The 23,621-nt window shown below is 41.3% G+C and overlaps 1 protein-coding gene across 6 annotated transcripts in view; it reads left to right on the top strand.

Moving 5' to 3' along the window:
• RBMS3 (RNA binding motif single stranded interacting protein 3) overlaps positions 1-23,621 on the top strand; it is a 767,181-nt gene that overhangs the window by 54,913 nt on the left and 688,647 nt on the right. Inside the window, exons 1-2 of one of the 6 annotated variants that reach the window (XM_064672514.1) lie at positions 4,298-4,393; positions 5,064-5,254. The exons of 4 other annotated variants lie outside the window; for them this stretch is intronic. In XM_064672514.1, the coding sequence (XP_064528584.1) occupies positions 5,075-5,254 (180 nt within the window). In that variant the 5' untranslated portion in view covers positions 4,298-4,393; positions 5,064-5,074. Of the gene's footprint in view, positions 1-4,297; positions 4,394-4,452; positions 5,255-23,621 lie in introns of those variants that run through there. One more of the 6 variants, XM_064672524.1, reaches the window with a different exon arrangement.

Raw genomic sequence — 23,621 nt, 5'->3', positions numbered from 1 at the left:
AGACAATGGTGGAATTCAGATAGTATTTTCGGTTTTTATTCTCTAAGAATATCCACAACGTGTTTTCATATTCCAATGCAACATAATTCTTTTAGGATAGCATTTATTAATCTTACACTATTACAGACTTTCTGAGACAGAAATACCTGCACAGATAAATCTCAAAAATTACAGGAATCCCCAGGTTACTGAATGTTTGCATACCTGCAGTAAAGTGCCCCAGAGAACAGAAGAAATGGATGAATGAGAAAATGACTCATTGGATATTTGTATTAGCCACTTTGAAAGGTATAGTACAGAGGGAATTATCAATAAGGTCGGAGTCTTCACAAGATAGCAACTCTGTTTGCAACACTTAAGGAAGAAATGAAATAGCCTAGAATGCAAGTTGACAGATAGAGTGTTGAGTGAGGCCCCAAGGAGCTTGTGTTGACAACAGGAAACCTTTTATTTGAATTGTCTAAGGGTGGTAAAAGGTCAAAATTATTCAAATGTTGAATGCAGTGGGTAGATGAATCCTGAACCAACATATTTTTGAGGCAGCAGAAAGCCAAATGCTCCATCTCTCACACGGTGCTAGCTGTGTTTTTATAAAGATTGCATAAATCTTACTAACTTGTAATAGCTACTTTTGTACATTTTACATGAAACGTCTTCAGTTTATCCAATTAATGTAAACATAAGTGTACTTGAGAAAGACCTAAGATTATCTTTGAGCATTTATTGTCATGTAAGTAAATATCAATAAATTTTTTACTTAGTTTTAGTACTAAGTAAACAAAAAAAAACTTAACTACTTTTAGTAGTTAAGATAACTGAGCAGTTAACTACTCATAAGAAAAAGTGACAAATTGTTAAAAAAGAACAGACCATGGAAAAGGCACAAAAGTTCTGTTTAATCTGCCAGTGAACTACTTTATTATCCTAGGCAACTCATTTAATTTGTGTATGTCTTCCTTCTAGCCTTATTAATTAGGACTACATCGAATCCCCCTGCTGTGTTGGTTGCAGTGTATGTTTTACTATCATCTGGTCATAACCAAGAATAAGGATATAAAAATGACACTGGATTCTAGAAGAAAAAATCTTTGACCCTTTCCATGAAATTGTTCCAGTTCTTGTCCTGTAACTAAATTCATACTGTCATCATTCCCTAAGTTTTATATTTTAAGCTATGAAAAACGTACTCGGTCATGAAAGGTTTTCCTGTTGCATTTTAGAACGTCAGTGTCTCTGGAATCTATTTAGTCACCTACACCTGTTTTACAGCACAACACACAACTGCAAAGTATGCAAGAACATGGAGTGTGTGTAAATGAGTTGTATGTATGAGTATTGATTTCAGCAGCACTATTTTAATGATGTTTCTCTTGAAAAATGAACAGTAGATCTGGGCTCAGAAATTCTTAATACATGTGTATAGCAATAGACAGTCCATATTCAGTAATGTACTTTATTATTCTGTATAGAAGCTAAATTATATCCTGTTTCACCACAGCATACATACATGAAAGACCCATGCTAATCTTTTTCATTCTGTCAGCACATCTGAAAGGCATTCAACACAATGTTGTTTTCTTAGGAACGCAGCCTTTTTGGTGTGTATTGGCTTGCCCTCTAGTGAGTCTCCCTGCTTTCTGCTTCTCAGTGCATTGTCTTCCAAGACAGTTGCCATGTGGTACAAGATTCTGGCTCACCATTCTTCCACCTCAGCTCCAAATATGATTCTCTGAACTAATGTTTTTAGTTCAACGTATGTACCAAGTAAGTTGAAGGTGCCAAAACCTTTTGATTAGGCAACACTGATGAACTGTTCAGCTCTGTGGCTTATTGCATTATCATGATCTGTAGTCCCACTCTTCTCTCGGTGATTACCCCCCAAAAAAATTCAGGGTTAAAGCTCACAGGCTTCTGCCTGGGACTGAGGAAATTGAGGAAATTGATAGTTTTCAGAACAACCACTGAGGAGACTGAAACGAGGTCTTGCTTATCTCATCAGCCTGCTGGTTCAGATTCTGTTTTCCTGCCCAATTTGTTAGTGCTTCTAGATTTGTAGTTACTGTTTGTATCTCAAAGTGTGTTTGGCCTGAGGACCATTATTTCTTTCACTAAAATTTGTGGTGATTATTCAGAACTTTACCTTAAGCTGAAAAAGTACATTCTACTTAGGGTTCTCTTGAAATCCATTGAATAACAGCAATCTGGTTTTTGCAGAGAACAACTGAGAGCACACTGTTATGATGCATTATTTTTAATAACTTTATTGCAATAGAGTTTTAAATTTATTGCAGAAAAAAAAGGAAAGATGGAAGAGAAAGAGAAAAGAAAGAAAGGGAAGTTTGAAATTCAGCAGCCAAATACAAAACTTTGTACTGACTTTCATGTAGTCTAGGGCTTACCCTTCTCTTCTTATGCATGATCATGTTCACTCAAACCAACTCAGAAACTTCCTTTGGTTTTGGAGGTTAAACTCTCTGAGATTAGAAGCAGAGCTTTCTGAGTCAAGGGCCCCTACCTTTGGAATTAGTTTTTCTTGGTTCTCTGCCAATGTCCAGCTCCAATAATCTTCAGAGCACATGGTAAAATATTTGTATTTTGGTTAGTTTTTCTCTATTTTAAATGGTTTGGTTTTGCTTTGAGTTTTACCTTACAGATCTGGAGATGGTAGATTGGGAATCATTATTTTCTAGCAGGATTATTTAGTATTACCTACCATGGGGAAGTTTATATGTAATTTATCAATTATTTTTATAAATGTGTGCTGCAGTGCCTGAATGAACAACATTTTCATTTTCACTTTTAATTTGTTGTTTTCTAGCCCATGATACTGGAATTACTTTGACCCAAACTGGAAAAGCTCTTGAGGACAGAACTTTGTTCCTTGTGTGCTTTGTTGTGTGTAGAAGGAGGGGGTGATTCTGCAGGTGGACAGACAGTGGAGTGGCTTACCATTTATGAGGACTAATCACTTTGTTATGGGCAATTCTGCAGTCATGATACATGTTCCACAGCCATCGGGGCTGTGCAAACTTCCCCCCAAAGCGGCTGTCTGCAGCTAGTACTGCTTTTTGCTAGTGAGGCCAAAACTATAAGAGTATCCAGAATGTTTGTCTATCCACCCCAAAATGTAGACTTTCAATAAAGTCTATTACAATGATTACAAATGAATACAGATGAATGATTGTAAGTAGTTTAAAGTATTTGATTATAACCATTAACATTTATGGCTTAATTGTCTATTTACCTTAGTTTTAAACATTGATGCTGGTAATTTCAATAGAAATCCCCTTTTTTGCACCAATCTGAGTAGACAACAGGGCCCGCAAATATTTGACATGCTTTGAGAATAATATGAAAGGATCTTTAGAGATGTGTATTTTAAAAATACAGCTTTGGTATATGACAAAGACTTTATTGTGAGATTAGCCCTTGCCCTCTCTCCAAATATATTGTAGCACTAAGTTTGGTTCAGGTTCCTGAAGTAACAATACTGTTGGGGGATAACGAAACTCAAGGCAAGGAATAAAAGTGAGCCATGTAGTACCTGATAGTCACCTGCTTCCCAAAATAGCCTGAGACAGGTTCTCTCTTGGTGTAAAACAGACCACCTCCTGAGCATGTGGCTGGGTATCTCTGCGGAGCAGGTAGTTGCTGTTGGAGAGGTCAATACATGCATCAGACAGATCAGGTGTAGATCAGATATGTATCTTTGCACTGCAGGATCTCAGAAGATGTTTCCAGTTAACTTTCAGAGCAGCTGCTCCTCAGGACAATGTGGTGTTATATTTAGAAGTGCAGACTGGTCGCCTGATGGTGTCCTGATTTAAGAATGATCAGGTCTGTGCTCACCATTCATCTCTTTGAGATGAAAAGGGAAATAGCCAAAGAGTTGGCTTGGCTCTGGCACCACTAAAGAAATTCTTGTTTTAGTATAAACCACTCTTAATAAGATAGTATTTTTCCCCACCATGTCTAACTTCAGTATGAGAAGGAAGCTAACACGAAGAATAACAGTCGTGAGTGCACTGCGGTCACAAATGATTTAGCAGCTTACACAGATTTTTTTTTTTCTTTTCTCTTCTTCTATCTGTGTTGATAAAATCGGAGAGCCGGTGGCTAGTACTGATTTAGACTTCCAGCCTGGATTTGCTCTTGTTTTTTTCTTACTCCAGTTCTCCTTGTGCAGTGCTGCGTGGCGCTGGCAGCCTGAGAGAGAGGGAGCTCCAGTCACACGCATAGACTCAGACCGCGGAGAGGAGATTAACATCAAGGAGCCCACATTTGCAATAGCGGGTGGTGCTGGGGGAATGGGGGGGAGAGGCGAGGGGAAAATAAAATAAAAGCAACAATCGGGTAAATGCTCGTCTCTTCTCGCCACCAGCACCTTGCACAGGTCTGAAATCGCTTGTTTTGCTTTGCTGTATTGCGCTTGCCTGGGCTGTGGAGAGGGGAGGGGGAGGGGAGGAAGGGGGAGGTTTAACTTTTACTTGACATTACCGGGTTATTGTCACTTCCCCCGTGTTAAACCCCGGTGGTTTCCCCTCGCCCCCACCCCCTCCCCGTGCTCGGCTCCCTCCACTTAACTTTGTTCAAAGGGCTGCAGCCAGGAGGGCTTGTCCGGGCCTGGGACACAGATAGCGTAAAGTAAATAACCACCACAATTAGGCTGGGGCCGGGAGTTGATCTTCGTGGCGAGAGATCTGCTTAGTTAGCGTTTGCTGTTTCGGGGCGATTGAAGGCCGCCGTGCCAAGGACAGCGCACGCACACACACACACACGCACACACACACACACACTCACTCTTACACACGCACGCTGGATACAAAAGTCTGGAGGATCTAGGGGAGAATTGCAGCCGCCGGATCGGTGCAGCAGCGGCGGCCAGAGCCATGCGTGTCACGGCCTCCTGAGGGGGGAAAAGGAAGGAAGGGAGGAAGGAGGAAAAAAAAAAAAAAAAGAAAGAAAGAAAGAAGGGAAAAAAAAAAGAAAAGAGGGAGAAAGGAAAGCAGAAGAAAGACGCGGGGTGGTGGAAAGTGTTTGCCTGCTTTTGTCTCGCAATACAGTGAACTGGAAGATGGAGATGGATGTTAAGGGAGTTTCTCCGTGCCCGGAGCCCATCCCCCCGGCGGCGGGGTCTGGCGGCTGCCCGCACCAGCGCCCGCACCACCGCGATGGGCAGCCCGCGGAGCCGGCCCCCGCCGCCGACAGCGGCCACCCGGAGCGGAGGCACGGCGGCGAGAAAGAGGACAAAAAGGTAGGTCCGCTCCGCCGCCGGCCGGCCGGCGCCGCGCCCGCCCGAGGGGCCGCTGCCCGGGGCCGCGCTCGGCGGGGCGGGCGGGGCCGCTCCCGGGGCCGCTCCCGGTCCCATTCCCCGCCGGCCCCGGGCGCGGGCAGCCCCGCGCCGCCCTTTGTCAGCGCGGCGGCGGGAGGGGGGGCCGGCGGCCGGGGTTGTCTGAGGACACGGGGGCGGCGGGGCGGGGAGCGCGGGGCCGCCGCCGCCGGGCCCCGGGCGCCGGGCATTGTTCCGCCCGCCCGCCCGGCGGGAGCGGCCCGGGGGCCGCCGCCAAAGTTTAACCTCACTTCGAGGGGCCGCGACCGGCGGGGCCGCCGCTCCCCTCCCTTCGTCTCCCCTCGGCTCCCACCCGGCGGCGAGGGGCGAGTCACCTGGGGGAAGGAGCCCGGGCGCTGTGTCCCTTCAGCCCTGCTGTGTCATTGCGGACCGGGGGACGGCTGCTCGCTGCCGAGTGAGAACCTGCGGGTGACGGAGTTCAGCGAGAAATGGGTCAGATCGCACCCTTTGGTGCGGATGTGTCTGCTGCCGGGAGGATCGAAAGTAGAGAGGATGGGATGGAAAAAGGTTGCCATTAAGATAATGTCAGCGGAGTGCATTGATCAGTGCTTTTGTCTGTGGGCACTGTCTTCATTTCCATTCATTTTTCTCGGCATGGGTTTGCTAAACTGAAGCCGATGAATTCTGCTGTGTCTGTAGGTCTGTAACAGGCAGAGACTGATAAATGTGTAAGTTTCATCGTAATCCGGTGATGGTTGCAAGGTGTGATCCGTGTGTGCTAGACTGTAAAACCCATCCCTTTATATTTTAGTGAAATCCTAGTAATTCTCTGAATGCACAGATACCCCCAAACAGATTATAATTCTAAAGTAAATGTAAAAAAGAAATGCAGTGTACTGGATTTGAGCCGTGTATCTTCAACTAGTTTTACTATAGTTTGATTTTGTTACAAATGTGTAAGTGAACAGTAACACAATGAAGGAATGTAAACCAGCAATGCAATAAATCAATGCAACAACTATGTCACACCACATATTTGCATGACTAGAGCTCCAGTTATCTTGGGAAATACAAGGTGTTTTTTAAAAATTCTATCTGTAACTGTAGATCCCGAGTTTTCAGCATTTACCTCCTACACTTTTAGGTTTGTTACCGTTCAGTAAAATCTGTTCTATTGTTTTAATTAAAAGAGAGTATCGATGACGGATCATTTGAACAGGCCCCGTACATTTTAAGAGGGTGGATGGATGCAAGGGCTTTGTTTATAAAATGGTAACTGATGGTTTGCATATTGTGATAGATGAACACAGAATTTCCTTTCCTTTGAGTTTATGAATATTTAATTCTGTCGTGACTGCATGCTACTGTACGCAGTTGAATGATTTGTGTGTGCTTGATTGTTTCTAGGATCCCTTCCCTTGCATTGTGTTACTTACTGAAACTTGAAATTATTTTATTTCAAAATAATTAAAATGTAGAGCCAAGGTTGCCATTTACATATGACTTCGTTGTGCCACTGCCTCGAGCATTTAAAAACCCTGCCATCAGCAGAAATCCATGCTCAATAGTTACTTTCTGATATACCACACAGTCTGTCTAATGTTTTACCAATCATGGTAAAACAAGGAAGGCAAACAAGGTGTGACTGAAGGTGAATGAACACCAGAGAAGGCCTGATTCTCTGTGGTGTGGCTAATTAACATGTTAAGATGACTCAGTATTGCACTGTTTTATTCTGTATTTGCCAGCATTTTCTGGACATAGAAAAAAAGTACTACCTTTTTATTTTTTTGTGTGTGTGTCCTAACTACAGCCATGCTAAAGTACTGTAATATACTCCTCTTTTTTAACTCCACAATTAAATCCACAATTAGCTTTTCCAAGCTTGCCATTGCCATGGTTGTTGCAATGACTAGCTTGTATTTTTCGGAAGTACTGTGATATTTCAAACCTCCCTAAATGTATGTATCTTTCCTAGATGCTGTCCCAGGACAACTAGTGCTTCTTATTACTGCAGAACTATTTCAAATATCTGGTAAAATAGTGGCATCAGAAATATAATGAGAAGGGGAAAACCCATTAAAATGATAGTAAAATCCAACATTATCGTGGAAAAAACCCATCAACCACAAAACTAGACTGAAGCATTGCTGGAAACATCATCTGAGAACTTTCTGAATTGAATGAAATAACAGCATCATTGTTTATTTGACCCTTAAACAAACATCAGAGGCACACTGATACATCCTAGAAGTGTGAGTGCTCTACCTGTAAATCGTACAGGACATTAGAACCTGATTTCCTGACAAGTGTATAGTTATGAATAACTAACTATTAAGATCTTGCAATGTCTCATGATTTCACTGTCAATTTGCTTTTTGGGGATCGTGCTTCAATTATAAAAAAATATTTAATCATTGAACTCCATGTCAGTGGAGACAAAAAGAGTTTTACTTGAATCTAAATGGAGCTGGGTCAAATTTATGTTCTAATAAAGGTGTTTTTGTCACAGCATCCAAACAGAATATTGCTGAATTAAACAAAGCAGGTATTTTCTTAAGTCTGTGGAATCTCAGTAGAAGCTACTACCATAGTCTCAATTATATGGGTATTGGAGGGATTTTTTTCCTGCTGTATGTTAATTTTTTTTAATTATCTTTGAACTTCAATAAACTTTTGAAACATATGTGTAACTTGAAATATATCCCACTGTCTTCAGCTGGGATGCTGACATGCCGAAATGTGTGCTTAAGTGCTTTGTTGGAGGAAAACCTAGGTTACTTCTCATATATCTTTTTGTGTTGAAACTGTCTCTAACGGATACACGAGAAGAGAAACTATGAAGATTGACTTTATAATATATTAAGTATACAGTAAAGCATAGTTGCCATTTAGGTGGGAGAAAATTAAGCAGAAATAGTAGAGTACAAGATTTAGAAAACAGCTGACTCTATGTGGATACTATTTTTTCTCTTAAAGCAAAACACATCAGAAAATGTTTTTCAACACTCCTACAATGTTTTCTGTTATTTTAGTTAAAAACCTGTGGGTCTAACCCTGTATACAGCAGCATGTTGATATTTTCCAGTATGGCAATGTGAGTGACTGGGGGAGAGAACAACGTGCAATCCTGGCTGTTCTTTCCTGGCTGGAGGTGCAGCTGATGCCTGTGACAGGTTGTGTGGGTGAGTTTTCACACCATCTTGCCACTCTGTGACTCAGTGCCAAGGGACACAGGCCCCTAAACTTTACCGAGGATTCTTTCCAGCTTATATTGTAGTGATTGCCTCTTTGCAAGGATCACTGTAGGGAGCACTTTGGGAGTAGAAGGCAGCTCTGCAATTCCTTTGCAGGCTGGTGACTATGAGTGACGTTTGTCACAGCTGATGTTATGACCAGAATTTTCCCAGGGGTGGTACCCTGAGCTAGGACTTTCAAATCATTGGCTACAGCCAGTCTGTTACAGTGTTTTCATTTTCCAAAGCACCGTGTAGCCCCTAAGTTCTCCAAAGTTGGTTCGAGGTATGGATTTGGTAATGTAATGTTGCATACTGAGGGGGACTTCTGTATCTCTGTGGGATGCACAAATCATTTAGCACAAATGATTTACAAGCACACCCAGAGTTTTCACTTTTATGCCCACTTTCCAGATATAAACCCCTCTGAAACAGCTCCAAAGTGAAGAACTTTCTGTGTATTTACATGGAAATGAGCACACCGAGGTTATAGCAAAAGCAAGCCTACCTGGGCTGGGTACATTGTATTCTGGTTCAAAACCAATTTGCCAGTGTTTGATACAAGAGTTCTGAAGTGTTTTATGGGCTTATTTGTATGTTATTTCCCAGGATGCTCACCTTTGATAGCACTGTGTGAGTGTGGTTCCCAGGTGTGAGCTTCTAGAGGGGAAAAGCTGAGTGCTTTGGGGAAAGGCACTTGGTATTAACTTGGGAATTCTGTTCTGCTGTACACGTGATCTGATCTAATCATCAGTCTCTGAAAGCCTTCTGCTAGTGTATTTACAAGTATAGTGCTATCAACAATATGGTGGTTGTTCACTCATCATTCACAAGCAATAGGTCAGGAATAGTGGAAGACACTTCAGAGGCAATTCTTTTTTTAATAATTTCTCATATGTATTTAATTTTGTTTGATTTGGAAAGCCATATGTTACCGTGTGTTTACATTTAGAGAGCAGAAGGCTTAAGAAATGTAGTTTATGCTTGAAACAGACTGTGGGAAGTTTCTTTTAGGGGGTAGATCACTCCAGTCTCGGGTCAGATGTGCTTATCTTACCCTAGGCAGTTACATTGTGCACAGATGAGTAGTTGTCAACCACTGTCTGTTTTCTGGAGATTTGAGTGGCTTTTTTTCAGATAATCTGAACCCTTCCCATTGAGCAACCTGAAGTTAGGAACCAAAAGCTGAAAGTGAAATCTGTAATGGATACAAGGAACCAATATGGGGTGAGTGGGACAAAGAAAGCAGAGATAGACAACACTACCACTTGCTGATGGTAGCAGCTTCTCCTGATTACAGTAAAAGGCAACATCTTGTATTAGCTGGAATTTCTGAGTACGGAAGGCTTTGTGCCAGGTGTATCATGGGCTATGGTCTTGCCAAGATGTAATGCAGGCATGAATAGTCAGGGTCTGGCCGTTGTCTGCCTGGATGGACAAGTTCTTCACTATCCAGACATGGCAAAAAATTATACTTGAGGCTGTTGCTATTCTGGGAGTTTGATGTGAGACAGAAATTTCAGTGTATCTCTAAAGTGAAGACAGAGGTGGAGAATAATGTGTCTTTCTCTAAGTCATTGCTAAGAAGATTTCAGAAATCATTCCTCAGCCCAGCAACATCAACTCTGTCTTTTCAGGTCCACTCTTAAGCACCTATTCTTCATTCTTAAGCTGTTCCCAGCCATGCTGTGGGCCATCATGATATTGGTATTGATCTGCATAGTTTGATGTCTTCCTGAAGAAATGGTCTGAAAAAAAGCTATCACCCTGTTCTTCCAGAGTTCCCAGAGCCTGGTGGCTGCCTGGGTGGTGAGCCTGTCCCAAAGCCAAAGACTCAGGACGTTCTGAGTCCCTCATATTCAGATGCTTGTCCTACTCATTCCCAGGTCACAGCTCTGGAGCAGACTCTAATTCATGGCACTGTGGGGAGACTCCCAGACACATCTGCCTGGAATGGTTGCCCAGAGCCACAGTGCCTGGCAGGTGCCTCTGGAAGGGATATTTTAGTCCTTTGTATTGCTGATGCAGGCAGCAAAGCTATTAACTGTGCCATTAACCTGTTTCGGTGAGCAAGGCCCAAGGGCTATCTGCTTTGAGGAGACTAAATAAAAAATTCAGATTAAAAAAAATCAAGAAGAGGAAATTCACTGTGAACTGAAAGCCTTGCTTTGCAGGCAGGTCTACTTCTGCATTTCTATGCATTTCATGTACTCTGCCTCTCACTCTTCTCTTGTCTTCTAGTGAGAGGATGAATCCTTAGATGAACTGATAATTGTGCCTCTGTTACAAAAACAAGCAGATTCGAAGAATAGAGAGAAAGAGAGATACTGTTAGTACCTAAAGTGAAGGCAAGACTAACAAGTTCATATTTTATTACACATCCGAGAATCCTAAAGGAGAAAAGATGTTGGAAATCAGGTGCCATCATTTTCATATCTCTGAAATTACTTTTTGTCTCGTTTTCTGTGAATTCTTTTTCCTACATGGCCAGCAGGTCAAGGGAGGTGATTCTCTCCCCCTCTGCTCTGCTCTTGTGAGAACTGCTGGGGCCCCAGCATAAGGAGGACATGGACCTGCTGGAGCAAGTCCAGAGGAGGCCACAAAGATGATCAGGGCGCTGGAGCACCTCTTCTAAGGTGACACGCTGAAAGAGATGTGGCTGTTCAGCCTGGAGAAGACAAAGCTCTGCAGAGACCTTACAGCAGCCTTTCAATACATAAAGGGTGCCTACAAGAGAGCTGCAAAGGGAATTTTTGCAAGGGCATGGAATGATAGGACAAAGGGAAAAGCTTTAAACTGAAAGCGAGTAGCTTTAGATTAGATATTAGGAAGAAAGTCTTTATTTTGAGAGTGGTGAGGCACTGGAACAGGTTGCCCAGAGAAATTATGGATGCCCCATCCCTGGAAGTGTTTAAGGCCAGCTTTGAGCAACCTGGTATAGTGGAAAGTGTCTCTGCCCATGGCAAGGAGATTGGAACTAGATGATCTTTAAGGTCTCTTCCAACACAAACCATTCTAAGATTTTATGATTTTATGATATGGGAAAAATCTTACCTTAAGTAGATGTAAACAGTAGATTGACATTATTATCATACTGAATCCAGAATACAGCACTGTACCAGCTACTAAGAAGAAAATTAACTGTATCCCAGATGAAACCAGTGCAATATGGTAAATACACATATAATACGTATTTATTTGCAGGTGGTATACTGAGGATCTGGAATGTGGAGAATGAGGTTCAGCATGGGTTTTATATTAAAACATAAAGTTGGAAAGTGAGCAATTGATTTCTCTGCTTTGCCTGTGTCTGTACTAAAACAACATACATGATGGTGCATGTGAATGATTCTTTAAAATTTTACTAAACACAAGATTTCTGAAAGAAGAATACACTATTTAAAATAGTTGTCCCCTTAAATAATTTGTGTGAGAAATGTTTTGGCAAAGTGTGAACAGCTGTTTAAATTTTTCAACCGATTGATCAATAAGTGGATGAAGCTTGAAAAGGTGTTCAGACTCTGACTGGTTCCTGGGGTAAACATTGAGATATTAATTGTAATAGAGAGATTTCATGAAAAGTAAGTAGTGCTTAGAGTTAATACAAAGTGAAATTAAGTGCATATGTAGTTGATTAGGTAACAAATCCAGGGACATAAACAATGAACATCATGGGTGGGAGCTAAACAACACTGTTGAGTCATTGGCAGCACAACCACAAGTTTTGTATGCAGAAGACACAGAATTGACTCTCTGGCTAAAGGCAATTTCGTCTTGGCTGCAGAACAGTTGTGAGGATTCCTACTTGAAGGAAGACACAGCGCTGAAAAGGGCTTTGTTATCTCCTCTTGAGCAGTTGGGACATTGCCTTGACTCAGATGCAGTGGTATGTGTTCATGCCTGTGTGCTGAGACTGGAAAGCAGTTCTATTCAGGGCTGCATATGACAGCCGTGAGCTTGGCCAATGTGTGGCATATCCTTCCCACTTAAGTAGAGCTTGTTCTCAAAAGCCCAGTATTCACAGGAATTCCTGGCCAAGGGTTGAATGCCAGCTTGTAACACATCTGAGTCTTCAAACAATGGATAATCAATGAAGCTAGAAACGAACAATAACCATGTTGTTGCATGCTATTCCCAGTGTTTTCCTAGATGCTCTCTGTGTTTTTAGACCATCTCTATCTGTGGTAAAAACTTACTGTGTCATACTGCATCCTTACGGCACAATAATTTTTACTATATCAAGGTTATGATTTACTTAATTGCCTAAGTGTGCTGGTTTAAAGGTAAACCAGCAGGGGAAATGAACTCAACTCAAAAGAGAGATTATAAGTCGGAAAAACAATTTAATAAAATAATACAATAAGTATGACTATACAGACAAACAATTGGTTTTAACCCACAAAACCCAAATGCATAACCCAGCACCCTGGGGCATGAACAGAGTGGTGTTCTTTGGGCCCCCTGAGTCCAAAGTAAAAGGAGAGGGAAAAACCTGTTGGTGAGAGTGCTGTTGCAGTCTGGTCAGGAGTGGTGATTGCAGTCCGGTCGAGAGTGGTGGTCTCAGTCTGGTTGAGAGTAGTGGTCTGCAGTCTGGTTGAGAGTGGTGGTCTGCAGTCTTCCTCTGGATCCCACGAGTGGTTAAAAAAGTCCCAAGACCCCAAGATTATATATCCTCCAGTTCAGGCGGGAATGCCCAGTACGTCCCTCAGGGCGGGGAGTTCCACAATGGGTGTGAGGACAGGAGCATCCTCCTGTCTCACAGGGCTCTTAACACCCAGTTTATAGCCTGAGGAGTCAGGCCTGCCCTGGGCAGATGGTGTAAATGGTCTATTGATAACAGTTTCTGGGAAATGGCATGGAAGGCTAGAGAATACACAGTTTTGGGTTACACCCATGCAGTGATGAACTGGTCCCAGCTGTTCTAACTAGGACACTAAGCTAAGAGGGACATATAGTTACTGATGTGTGAAGTGGTTCAGTTTTTGTTTGGTTCCATACTTGCTTGTTCTCTGTCTGGCTGTAGCCACGCTGCTTATACAGTGACTGGGATTATTTCCCAGTACCTTGTACTAGGTGGATTTCTGTACTGACTAGCTGCCAGTGGTAATTGTCTGGTAATGGTGTAAAAAGTTGCAGAGTCTCAGTAGAGTTGCTGGTTTCTAATGTCTTATCTCTGAAAACACCCAAATAGTAAACAAAATGGGACTGCAGCTATAAATGGGAAAATGACAACAGGAACATGATAATAATTTCCATAAAAGTAGGGGTCAGATCAGGTTCTAATGTGATGTTTAAATGTGTAGAAGAAAAAAAAATAGATATGAAAGATAATACAGATGTTAAGTATTCTACAGTAGTTTCTTTCCTCCCTTACTTGTCATCTTTTCTGAAAGGCTCTGAAATTCTCCTCTGCTTATAATGAAAACTTCTATTTTGTTTCAATTCCCCACATTGCATTTTGAGCTGTAAGGGGAATATTAATTGTTCCAGGAACTCTAGTAACCAGTGCATCTTAACTGGGATAAAACAAGACACAATTTGGCTCATAATATGGACAAGGACAGTCATGTATAAAATTTGTTAGACAGCCATGATTTACTGGAAAAAGAGTAATTCTTCCATGCCTAATGGCTTCTGCCATGTGTTTAAATACAGCTGTTATTTTTATTATACATCATATGAAATGAAGACCAATCTTGTTACAGAAGCAGAATAGAAGTAGTTTCCTTGACTGAAAAGCAAGTGTTGGGTGAATAAAAATTACAGACGCAAGCCACAAAGCTTGGTTAATGCACTTACTGTTCCTGGGCTTCTGAGTTCATTCCATCAAACACCTTGTCCTGTGGTTACAGAGTTTATTCTTTTCAAAAAGCTACTCTACACAAGGTTTTTGAAGTGGTAATATGATCAACAAGTGCAGGGAAAATAAAATGAGTATTTTTCCTTTCAGTTTTGACCATCTGCAAAGGATTCTTATCATTGACTGGAGAATGAAAATAAAATGGTGTGGAACCTTTGCCTGTTCTGTTAGCCTAGAGTCTGTGTTAATTGATTTCAACAAGTGCCTCAAGCACCACTGACACCTCTTCTTTGCTATTAACTAATGATGGTTGTCTCATCGACGTTATTACTGAGTCTATACTCATTTTTAGGAGCCAATAGCAGAAAATCTGTTTTGGGATCCAAACTAACATGCTCAAGGTAAGTCTTTGTGGAAAGGGACCTAAAGGGCTGGTATCTATCTAAGATAATTTGTATGGCTATTATATTTAGTAGTAATTCAGTATTCAGTATAGTATAAATAAACAAGACTGGCCATTATATATAGTATAAATAAATAGGCATTGTGCTTTCCTGAGGATTCAAAAAGAATGTGTTATTGCCTTGAGGTAGTTACCCTGTCATCAGACATAACACAGGATGGGTAACCACAAGTCCTCACTGCTGGGCAGCTGAGCATGTTATGTGGGGGTAGGCTGTAGATTTCTTCTGCTCTGAAGGTGAATGAAGAGTGAAAGGGAATGACATGGAGTGGCAGAGGGAGTATCTGGAAAGCTGATTGAAAGCAACAACTTTTGAGTAGGGCTGGAAGGAAGGAGTTTATAAGGTCCGTATTTTGAGACGAAAGAACTTTATGAAGTGTGCATTGGGTCCATGTGGAGTTAGGGAAGCACACAGCAGAGTTTTGCAGAGCTCGCAAAACGCCTATTGAGGCTTCACAGACATTATACAGTGCCCTGGCTAGCCTTGTTAACTTTATTGAGTGTGCTTCGAGGACATGCAGACTTTTAGAGTATGTGAAAGCCACTTTTAATAATTAATTGGCTTACTGTCTCCCACCTATTGTTTCATGTCTTATAAAAAGCAACAGCAAGTCCTTGCCAAAACCAACAGATACAATAATATTTAGGTTAGTTGGGTTTGAGATATGACAGGCTAAAAAGGATATCCCCAAAGATCTTGGAACTTAAACAATCCCCATTTTTTGTCCTGTCTTATTTCTCCCATGACTGTCATAGGATATGCTCTTAAACTAAATTTTCCCTGATCTAATAAGCGGTTTCAGGAAGAGAACGAAAAGTGTGTGTGTGTGTGTGTGTGTGTGTGTGTCTATGTAAACTGATTTGTAACTGGAAGTCTGTTTCCACTTTACTGTGTCAGGGAAACAAGCTAAATTTTCAAGTGACAAACTGACTTCTTCCTTAAGGGAAGCAGCCATCATCCACATTATCATCTATATCCCTGCACATGCAGTGTGACACAGGAAATGACACACACTTATCAGATGGCTGTTAAGATGGATGCAGAGAAATGGTGAGCTTGCTGGCATGGCCTCAAAGACAGACATCCACAGATATTCTGTAGTCACTCAAGTGCATGCAGTTAAAGTGTGCCTGTTGTGCATTTGGGGAAATTTTTTTTTAAACGGAGAACACTTAAATTTGGGGGAGGTCGTGAATATGTTTCCAGAGGGAGAAGGAAGGAAATCAGCAAGCTTAAGCTTAAGGAAGGCCACGTAGGTTTTCAAGAGACCAAGTGGAGCAAGGCAGTAGCAAAGGGTCAGACATCCATCCTGAACCTGACTTTATCTGCCTCCCATGGTAGGGAGGTGGTTAATGCCGTGGACGCTTACTGTCACCTACTGTTGTGGTTTTATGTAAAGCATGGCCTTATTGGACCTTAAAATGGGAACCACAGGTGCCACTTCTTGAACTTGTTAAGAGGATGTACCCTGTGCAGAAGATAAAAATTGGATTAATCAGTTTGAAGAGAGGCCATGTGTATGTTAGAGCATCAGGGGGGATCCAGGTCAGTGTGGCTCAGGGAATCTTTACAGGAACAGTCATACCACAGGACTGTCATGAGATAATCAACCAGATTTACATCAAAACTGGAATCACCGTATGCTGGGAAATGTTCAGGGCTCTCTGATCTGTTCTTGGCTGTGCATGTTCTGCCTGTTGGTAAGATTCACCAACTTTCTCTCTATAGGCAGTGCTTCATAGTCATACTCTTTCACTTGCTGATGCACGCAGAACATTTACCAAGGTCGTTCTTACTAACCAATCAAGTAAAGCAATCATGCTTAAGTACTATGCTTAAGTACTATTGTTTTAGAGTTAGACTTACCCCCTCACAACAGGTTATCTCTTAGGTCACACTACCCTGTGGACTGTGGCTTTATTCCTGTTAGCCCAGAACTGTCCATTTTTGTCTGCAAGTACAAGCAAAGCTGATGGAAAGGTGTCATTCTGCAATGTCAGTCTGTATTTCACAAGTGACTGTGCATGTTACCTATGATCATATCATGGTACCTCTTAGTCATACATCCACATCTGACATTCCAGTAATAACTGGAAGAGACCAGAGAAAGTAAAATTAGAAAACTATAGATAACAGGTGCTTATGTATTTTGTACTCTGTGTTATTAAGAACTAGGAGCAGGAAGACACAGTGACACAACCGTTAACAGGTGCCTAAAGTGTTACTCTCTTATTTGGTGATACAGGTGACTTGTTTCTTACCTACACAAAGGAAAATTATAAACCAATCTGTCATAGGTAGAACTTTTGCCATTTTTAAGATGCAGGTCAGAGCATTTGCACCTGTTGACACACAGTTGTGTGGTATCAATAGCCAGCATGCAGTGTGGTCCTTGCTTTGTCGGACATCTGTGGCAGAGACTGTCACAGCTACCCAGAAAACTGTGAGGAGGAGTACAGGAGTTCAGCAGTCAGGGTCAGGACCTCTGAAAGGTGCTGTGGAGATCACTGCAGAGAATTTAAAAGGTGAGCTACCAAGTGATAAGTACAGAAATGCACTGTGTGCCAAGCTACGCTGGGCACAAACAGAAGTATATGTGTTGTGCAGAGTAAAGGCAGAAAATTTTAGGTCCATCTTTCAAGCAAGGCTTGTTGTATTATAATGGTGTATAAAATAATCAGGGCAAGAATAATAAAACTAATATTTAAAAGCCAAATCAATATAAAATGCATAAATGCAACAATGGCATCTAGTGATAAATTTTATGTGCTAAGTTACAGAAAAGAAGAACAAGGCAGTTTATTCATTTCCCTCTGTTGTTAGCAAGCCTGAGGGAATGGGACCTGCTCATATGACAGGCCACTGCTTGATCTGTAGTATGTAGGGGCACATTCGCCATAGATGAAATACTGTTCCAATACTCTGTCTGTCCAGTTGGTACTGGATGCCAATGCAATAGTGGCCACAATGAGGGACAAAGTCTTACCTCACATCTGTAGACTGTTACTGTCCCCTTTTCTGATCTCCTTCCAAACCAGTGCCAGGGTATGCTGGCAGTGCTCCTGTGAACTCAGCAACAGAGAACAGAGACTGCACCCTTGACATGAGTATTATTGTACCTCTCTGACAGCAGCTGTATCACTTTAGCATCAGCCCAGATGTGCAGGGATCAAAATTATTAAATTTAAAAACCACGAGATTTGGAAAAGTGCTTCTATTATGCTAATAACATCTTTAAAGCTGAGATCTAATTTTTTACATCATACTAGGCTAAGGACAAATTTTGTGTCCTACTAGCAAAAGAACTTCATCATGTTTTTCACAGGCATGTTATATTTTACTTATTTGAAGTGATTTATGACCAAGTAAAACTTGTAATGAGTAGAAACTGTGCAAGAAGGAGTGGAGAGGTACAAATTGTTACAAAATAATCCAGAGGAAGATGTATTAGTAGGTTCAGATGTCAGTGCTCTAACAGTTTACAGGATTCTTATATTTGCATACCTAGAAGAATGGCATTCTATAGCATCAATGGGAAATTGAAATTCACTTCTATTCTTCAAGGCTATAAGAGAATTGTTTTGACCAGTATAATTTTGGGAGTAATTTTGACATTTGGAGAAAAAGGAAGGAATATGGTCAGGCCTCGGTTTGAAATAAATCTGAGGGTTTAAAATTTGCTAAAATAACAATTTTACTGAACATACATAGTCCAAATCTTACTCTATTCCACACAAAAAAAGAAAAAGTCCCTTGATGACATTTTGTTTGGGATTAGGAATTATCCTGCGTTGGAGCAGGAGAATGCTGTAAATCTTCCACTTCATTCTTGTATGATTCTGTGCTGGAAAATGCTTTGATGCTTTTTAAAATGAATCTGCATCTACAGAGAGTTTTCAAATGCACTCAAACTCCAAAAGTTTATATAAATTATCTGACAATTGTCTAAAATGAATGCAACTGTAAATAAAATTACTCACTGAAGTGTCACAATTAGGTGTGCATGCTTGCAGGATCACATCATGGAATTCTGAGTTTTTGAGTGAGAAGTACTGTTTTTCTCTATGTATTAAACATTGCTGCTACACTGAAACCTGTATACTTACATGTTTATGTAGCACTTACATGTTTATGTAGCACTAAGTATAGTATTTCAACAGTATAAAATTGTGTGCCCTACTGTATCAAAAACAATCTTAGACCTCAGTAACACCAGTGTGCTTCAACTAACCTGGATCTGTTTTTGATAGTAGATAGTTCTTATATAGTCCTAGTGTGATAACTGAACAATGGTCTGAAGCACCTTAAAAGGAAAATATATTTTAAATTTGAAACTGTCAGCAAACTTGCATTTTTCCAACGGTGATATTTTTAAAGCGGTATTTCATTATAATACAGTATTTGAAATTCTAAGTAGTCTTTTTTGGAAGGGATGCATAGCAATGTCAAATGTTGCTGTTGATATTATAGCCTTAGCCTGCACAACAGATTTATAAGAGCAAAATTCTTTGTCCTCTAGTTCTTGCTGGAGCATCAGTTTGAAGAGTAACACATCTGTAATAGAGTCAGGTTGCTTTTTATCAGCAGCTGATGGTGACACTCTTAAAAAAGGGCAGAATTCATACCTAGAAATACATTTGTCAACAAAATATGAGCATGTGAGACAACAGTTCAGTCACATTTCACTTTCATTTTTTCTCTTTTGTGCTAGGGAGTAACTTTCAAGTGTCAGCTCTTTCAGCTGAGTGTCAGCCTTTTTATAATTTGCTGCAGCATGTCAACCCCCTTAGAATTACCATATGTTAGCTGTTTACCATATCGACTGGAAGCATGCGCATTGAGCTGTTCCCCTTTGCCCTACCTGTGTTGCTCCTGGTGGCAGCCAGGTGATTATTTTAGCTCACAATTCAGCCACTGGCAGGAATGCCCCAGGTGTATTCATTGTGGCTATGCTGAGTCTGGGAAGGTCGGTCAGTCAGTCAGGGAACCAGACAGAGGAAGGAATGGGGCTGGGTGGTGGATGTGCTTGGAAGGCTGGCTAGTGAGCAGGAAGACTTACAGGCCTAATCCCTTCCTTCCTTGCCTGAATATTTAGTCAGTCAGGAGGCAATTATACTGTAGGTTGTGTGATCTCTGTGGTAATTTACTTTTGAGAAGTCTTGGCTGCAGAAGCAGGAGAATCTATTTGTCCTAATGTCTGCCTGAGTTTTTAACTAATATGATCACTACAGGATGTTAGCACCCAGCAAATATTTAAAATCTTGCAATAACCCTATTTTTCACTGTCCTTGCTGTCAAAAACAAGAATGGCAAAGGGCTTTACTCCTGGCAAACCTTGTGTTAATAATGGTAATGTGCCAGTGCGTGTCTGGTTTTGGACTGTGTCCGGTGGTTGATTCCTAACTGTGAACCAGAGCTTTTGCTGGCATTTTTCTGTGTCTGACAATAAATTTGGACCTGCACTGCAGAGGGAAACAGTAGTAAGCTAGTAACGGAGTGCCAGATAGTAAGAGGATGACAAGTCTTTTCCAGTCTTGTGTGAATGCTATTGAATGAGCAGTCAGTGTGCTAGGGGCCAGTGAGCCAACAAATATGTTCAGCGTTTCCAGAAAATAGTCTTCAGAATAGTAGGAGGTGTGATTTCGAAGGGGAAGCATTTGAAAGCTATAGATAGTGGAGTAAGGCAGGAGAAGTGAGCTGGCAGAAAGGCATTTTGGAGAGAAATGGGGCTCTGCATAAGCCTTTCCCACAGCAACTTTACCCATCCAGCTAGCACATCCTGCTGGCATGGAGCCGATGGGGGCAGGAGGCTGCCAGCATGTTTTCCTGTGGGAAAAGAGGAATGAAGGTTATAGGGAAGTGTCAAGGGGAAGCACGCATGGCATGGACACAAAGAAGTCTGAACAAGGGGCATCTCTGCCAGGACTGCAGCTGCAGCAGTGACCAGGACTGACTGTGTGTATTTCAGCTGCTTTCACCAATCCTCTGCAAACAGCGAAAGTGAATTCTCTGAGGCAGAATTGTCTGACAATTTCTCCTTTTATATTAGCTATATTATTTACCAATTTTGAAAATGATTCGATAGGGTATAACTAGTGTTCTGAGATCATGATGGGTCTAGTCAGCTTTCCAGAGAGCACAGCAATTACCATGTGAATAGAGGTGACTGTGAGGGACAGGCTGGGTGGCTGCTCTCTCTAACCTGACCATTAGTTTTCTCGTGTTTGTGTGCACACCTCTTCTCTGTGATTAGCCTCAGTGGAAACACCATTGCCAGGGTCCTGCTGGCAGCCACAGCTTAATAGGCAAAATGGAGGGGGTTAGGTGTTCTTCTGTCTTTTTCATTTTTCATTAAATAAGGCAAAATACACAATAAGTGAAGTCTGATTTGCGTGAACATTTGTATGCATGTATAACAGGCCTGAATGTTAATGTGGGAAATTACTTTCTTTCAACTCAGTGGCCTATATATTTGATTTTTAGAATTATTTGTCTTCTTTGTAACTTTCAGTAAGTTTCTGTTGCAAAATAATGCATCGAAATTCCTTGTGAAGTACTCAAGCACTTTGTAGCCTAGCAGATAAGGACGTTTTTGCTTTCTATTGGAAACTATTTATTAAAATCCATTGGCAGCTTTTCGATAAATTCTTTTTTTCCTCTGTCAAATGTATTATTATGAGTATAACAATGAATGCTGTCATTAAGAAACACCATGCATTTAATAGCCATAATTTAAAACTTTTATTCCACTAGCAAATGTCTGCGTATGTCTGTCTGTGTAAAAGCCAGTTTTCATTGGATTTTGAATGCAGCTAAATCTTGGAATGAACTAGCAAATATTCTTTGTTTAAACTTAACCATGATTGTATTTGATATTTTCAGAATTAATTTTTATAGCAGTTTTCATTATAACTCTGTTGTGTTCTGGGTACAATGGGGCAGCTTACTTGCAGCAGAATTAAAATCTGTGGTTTAACAGCAGTTTGACTTGCCTAGGCAATAAACTATCTCCCACGAATTGAGGTGCTATCCAGATAAAACATGTGAAGTTAATTCTGTAACAAGTCCCTGTGTTGCTGATGGAAAATATTTTGGAAGAGTTATTCCGTGCTATGCATGGAGGTTTCATGAATTTCAGGATAATGGAGATAACACTCTCTGAGGGGTCTGCTGAAATATACCCTTTCCCAAAGCACTGTCTGAATTCTTCTTGGAAGTATTTGTGGATCAGAAACTGGCTATTGCCTAATTATGCTTTAATTTGCTCTGCTTTAAGAAAAGGTATGATTTTAAACTGACTTTAGGAATTTTGTGAAAAATCCTGTGTGAATACACTTAATTCAGTTGAACCTAGCTAATACAAATTTAATATGCATGGGTAATTTATAGATATAAGCTAAGCTAACAGAGTAAGTTTTTAACTGTTTACATAAATCAGTTTTTAAACAGACAAAGAAAAACTTTCATATAGTACGAGATTGAGAAGATTGGGACTGTTTACCTTGGAGAGGAAATGAATCAGAAGTGAGATGATAAAAGGTTACAAGACAATGAAGGCATAGGCTCTACAGAGCAAGAAATGCTGTTCTACCATCAGGGATGAACAGGGAGCATTCAGTGAAGGTTACAAGTGGCAAAGTCAAAAGTAAGACAAAAGAAATGCTCTCCCATGCTGGGAACTAGTTGCTGATGGAAGTTGTAGTTGCTGGATAACTCTGAGGGCAAGAGTTTAACAGGACTCCAGAGGAACAGAGAGTTATGTGAAGGGTAGGCTTAGCCTTGATTTAACTGAAGGGGGAGGTTTAAGTGAAGGAGAAGGAAAGAGCTCTGCAGCCTGATGATGCAAGAGCCAAAAGGGTTTGTCAAGCGTTGGAATAGGCTGCCCGGGGAGGTGGCTGAGTCCCCATCCCTGGACCTGTTTAAAAGACATGTAGATGTGGTGCTTAGGGGCGTGGTTTAAGGGTCGATTTGCAGTGTTAACTGTTGGACTCCATGATATTAGATGTCTTTTCCAACCTAAATGATTCTATGATTCTATCCAATTGCAATGGTAGGGGTTAAAAATTAAAAAGAATGGTGGAAAAGGGTAATGCCTGTTTGGTTCAAGCTGCTCAGCTATTGATAGGGTCAAAGAGACTTTTTTCCCCATGTCTTTACTGTATGTAGCTACTTGTGCAATCTCTTGGTTGTAGTATTCTGTCTGGGTAGATCTCCAGTAGCAATTTCTTGTTATTGGGTGGATTACCACAGATATGCCCATTTCCTTCCAAAATCCCATTGTGTCTGGTTATGCCTTAAAAACTATAGCAAACTCTTTTGTGGTCTCAGTAGGAGTCTGTATCACTGCATTTCAGTGTTTCTAAGGAGCAAATGCTACAAATTTGTCTGTAAAAGTGACTATCTATTCCACACACAAGGGTAATAGTAAATACCTTTGTCTGGTTGCCAAAGTATGACACAGAACAGTGGAAAACTTTGTGTTGCATGATGCTTGGTCACAGAATCACAAAACATGCCGAATTGGAAGGGACTCACAAGGATCATTGAGTCCAACTCCTAACCCTGAACAGGACCATACCCAAGAGCCACACCATGTGCCTGACAGTATGGTCCAACTGCTTCTTGAACTCTGTCAAGCTTGGTGCTGTGACCACTTCCCTGGGGAGTCTATTCCAGTGCTGGGATCACAGAGGTCTCCAGAGGACTCCTGGCTCATGGAAGGGCGCCTGCAAATAACCACAGGCAAGCAATGCAGACAGAGCAGGAAAATGAAGATGACCTGTTCTTATCCACTGCCACACCCTGGTGACTCTAGTCTCTTAGACATATCA

The sequence above is a fragment of the Pseudopipra pipra genome, chromosome 1 (genome assembly GCF_036250125.1).
Source record: "Pseudopipra pipra isolate bDixPip1 chromosome 1, bDixPip1.hap1, whole genome shotgun sequence".
NCBI lineage: Eukaryota > Metazoa > Chordata > Aves > Passeriformes > Pipridae > Pseudopipra > Pseudopipra pipra.
This window is presented reverse-complemented; position numbering and strand designations above follow the sequence as displayed.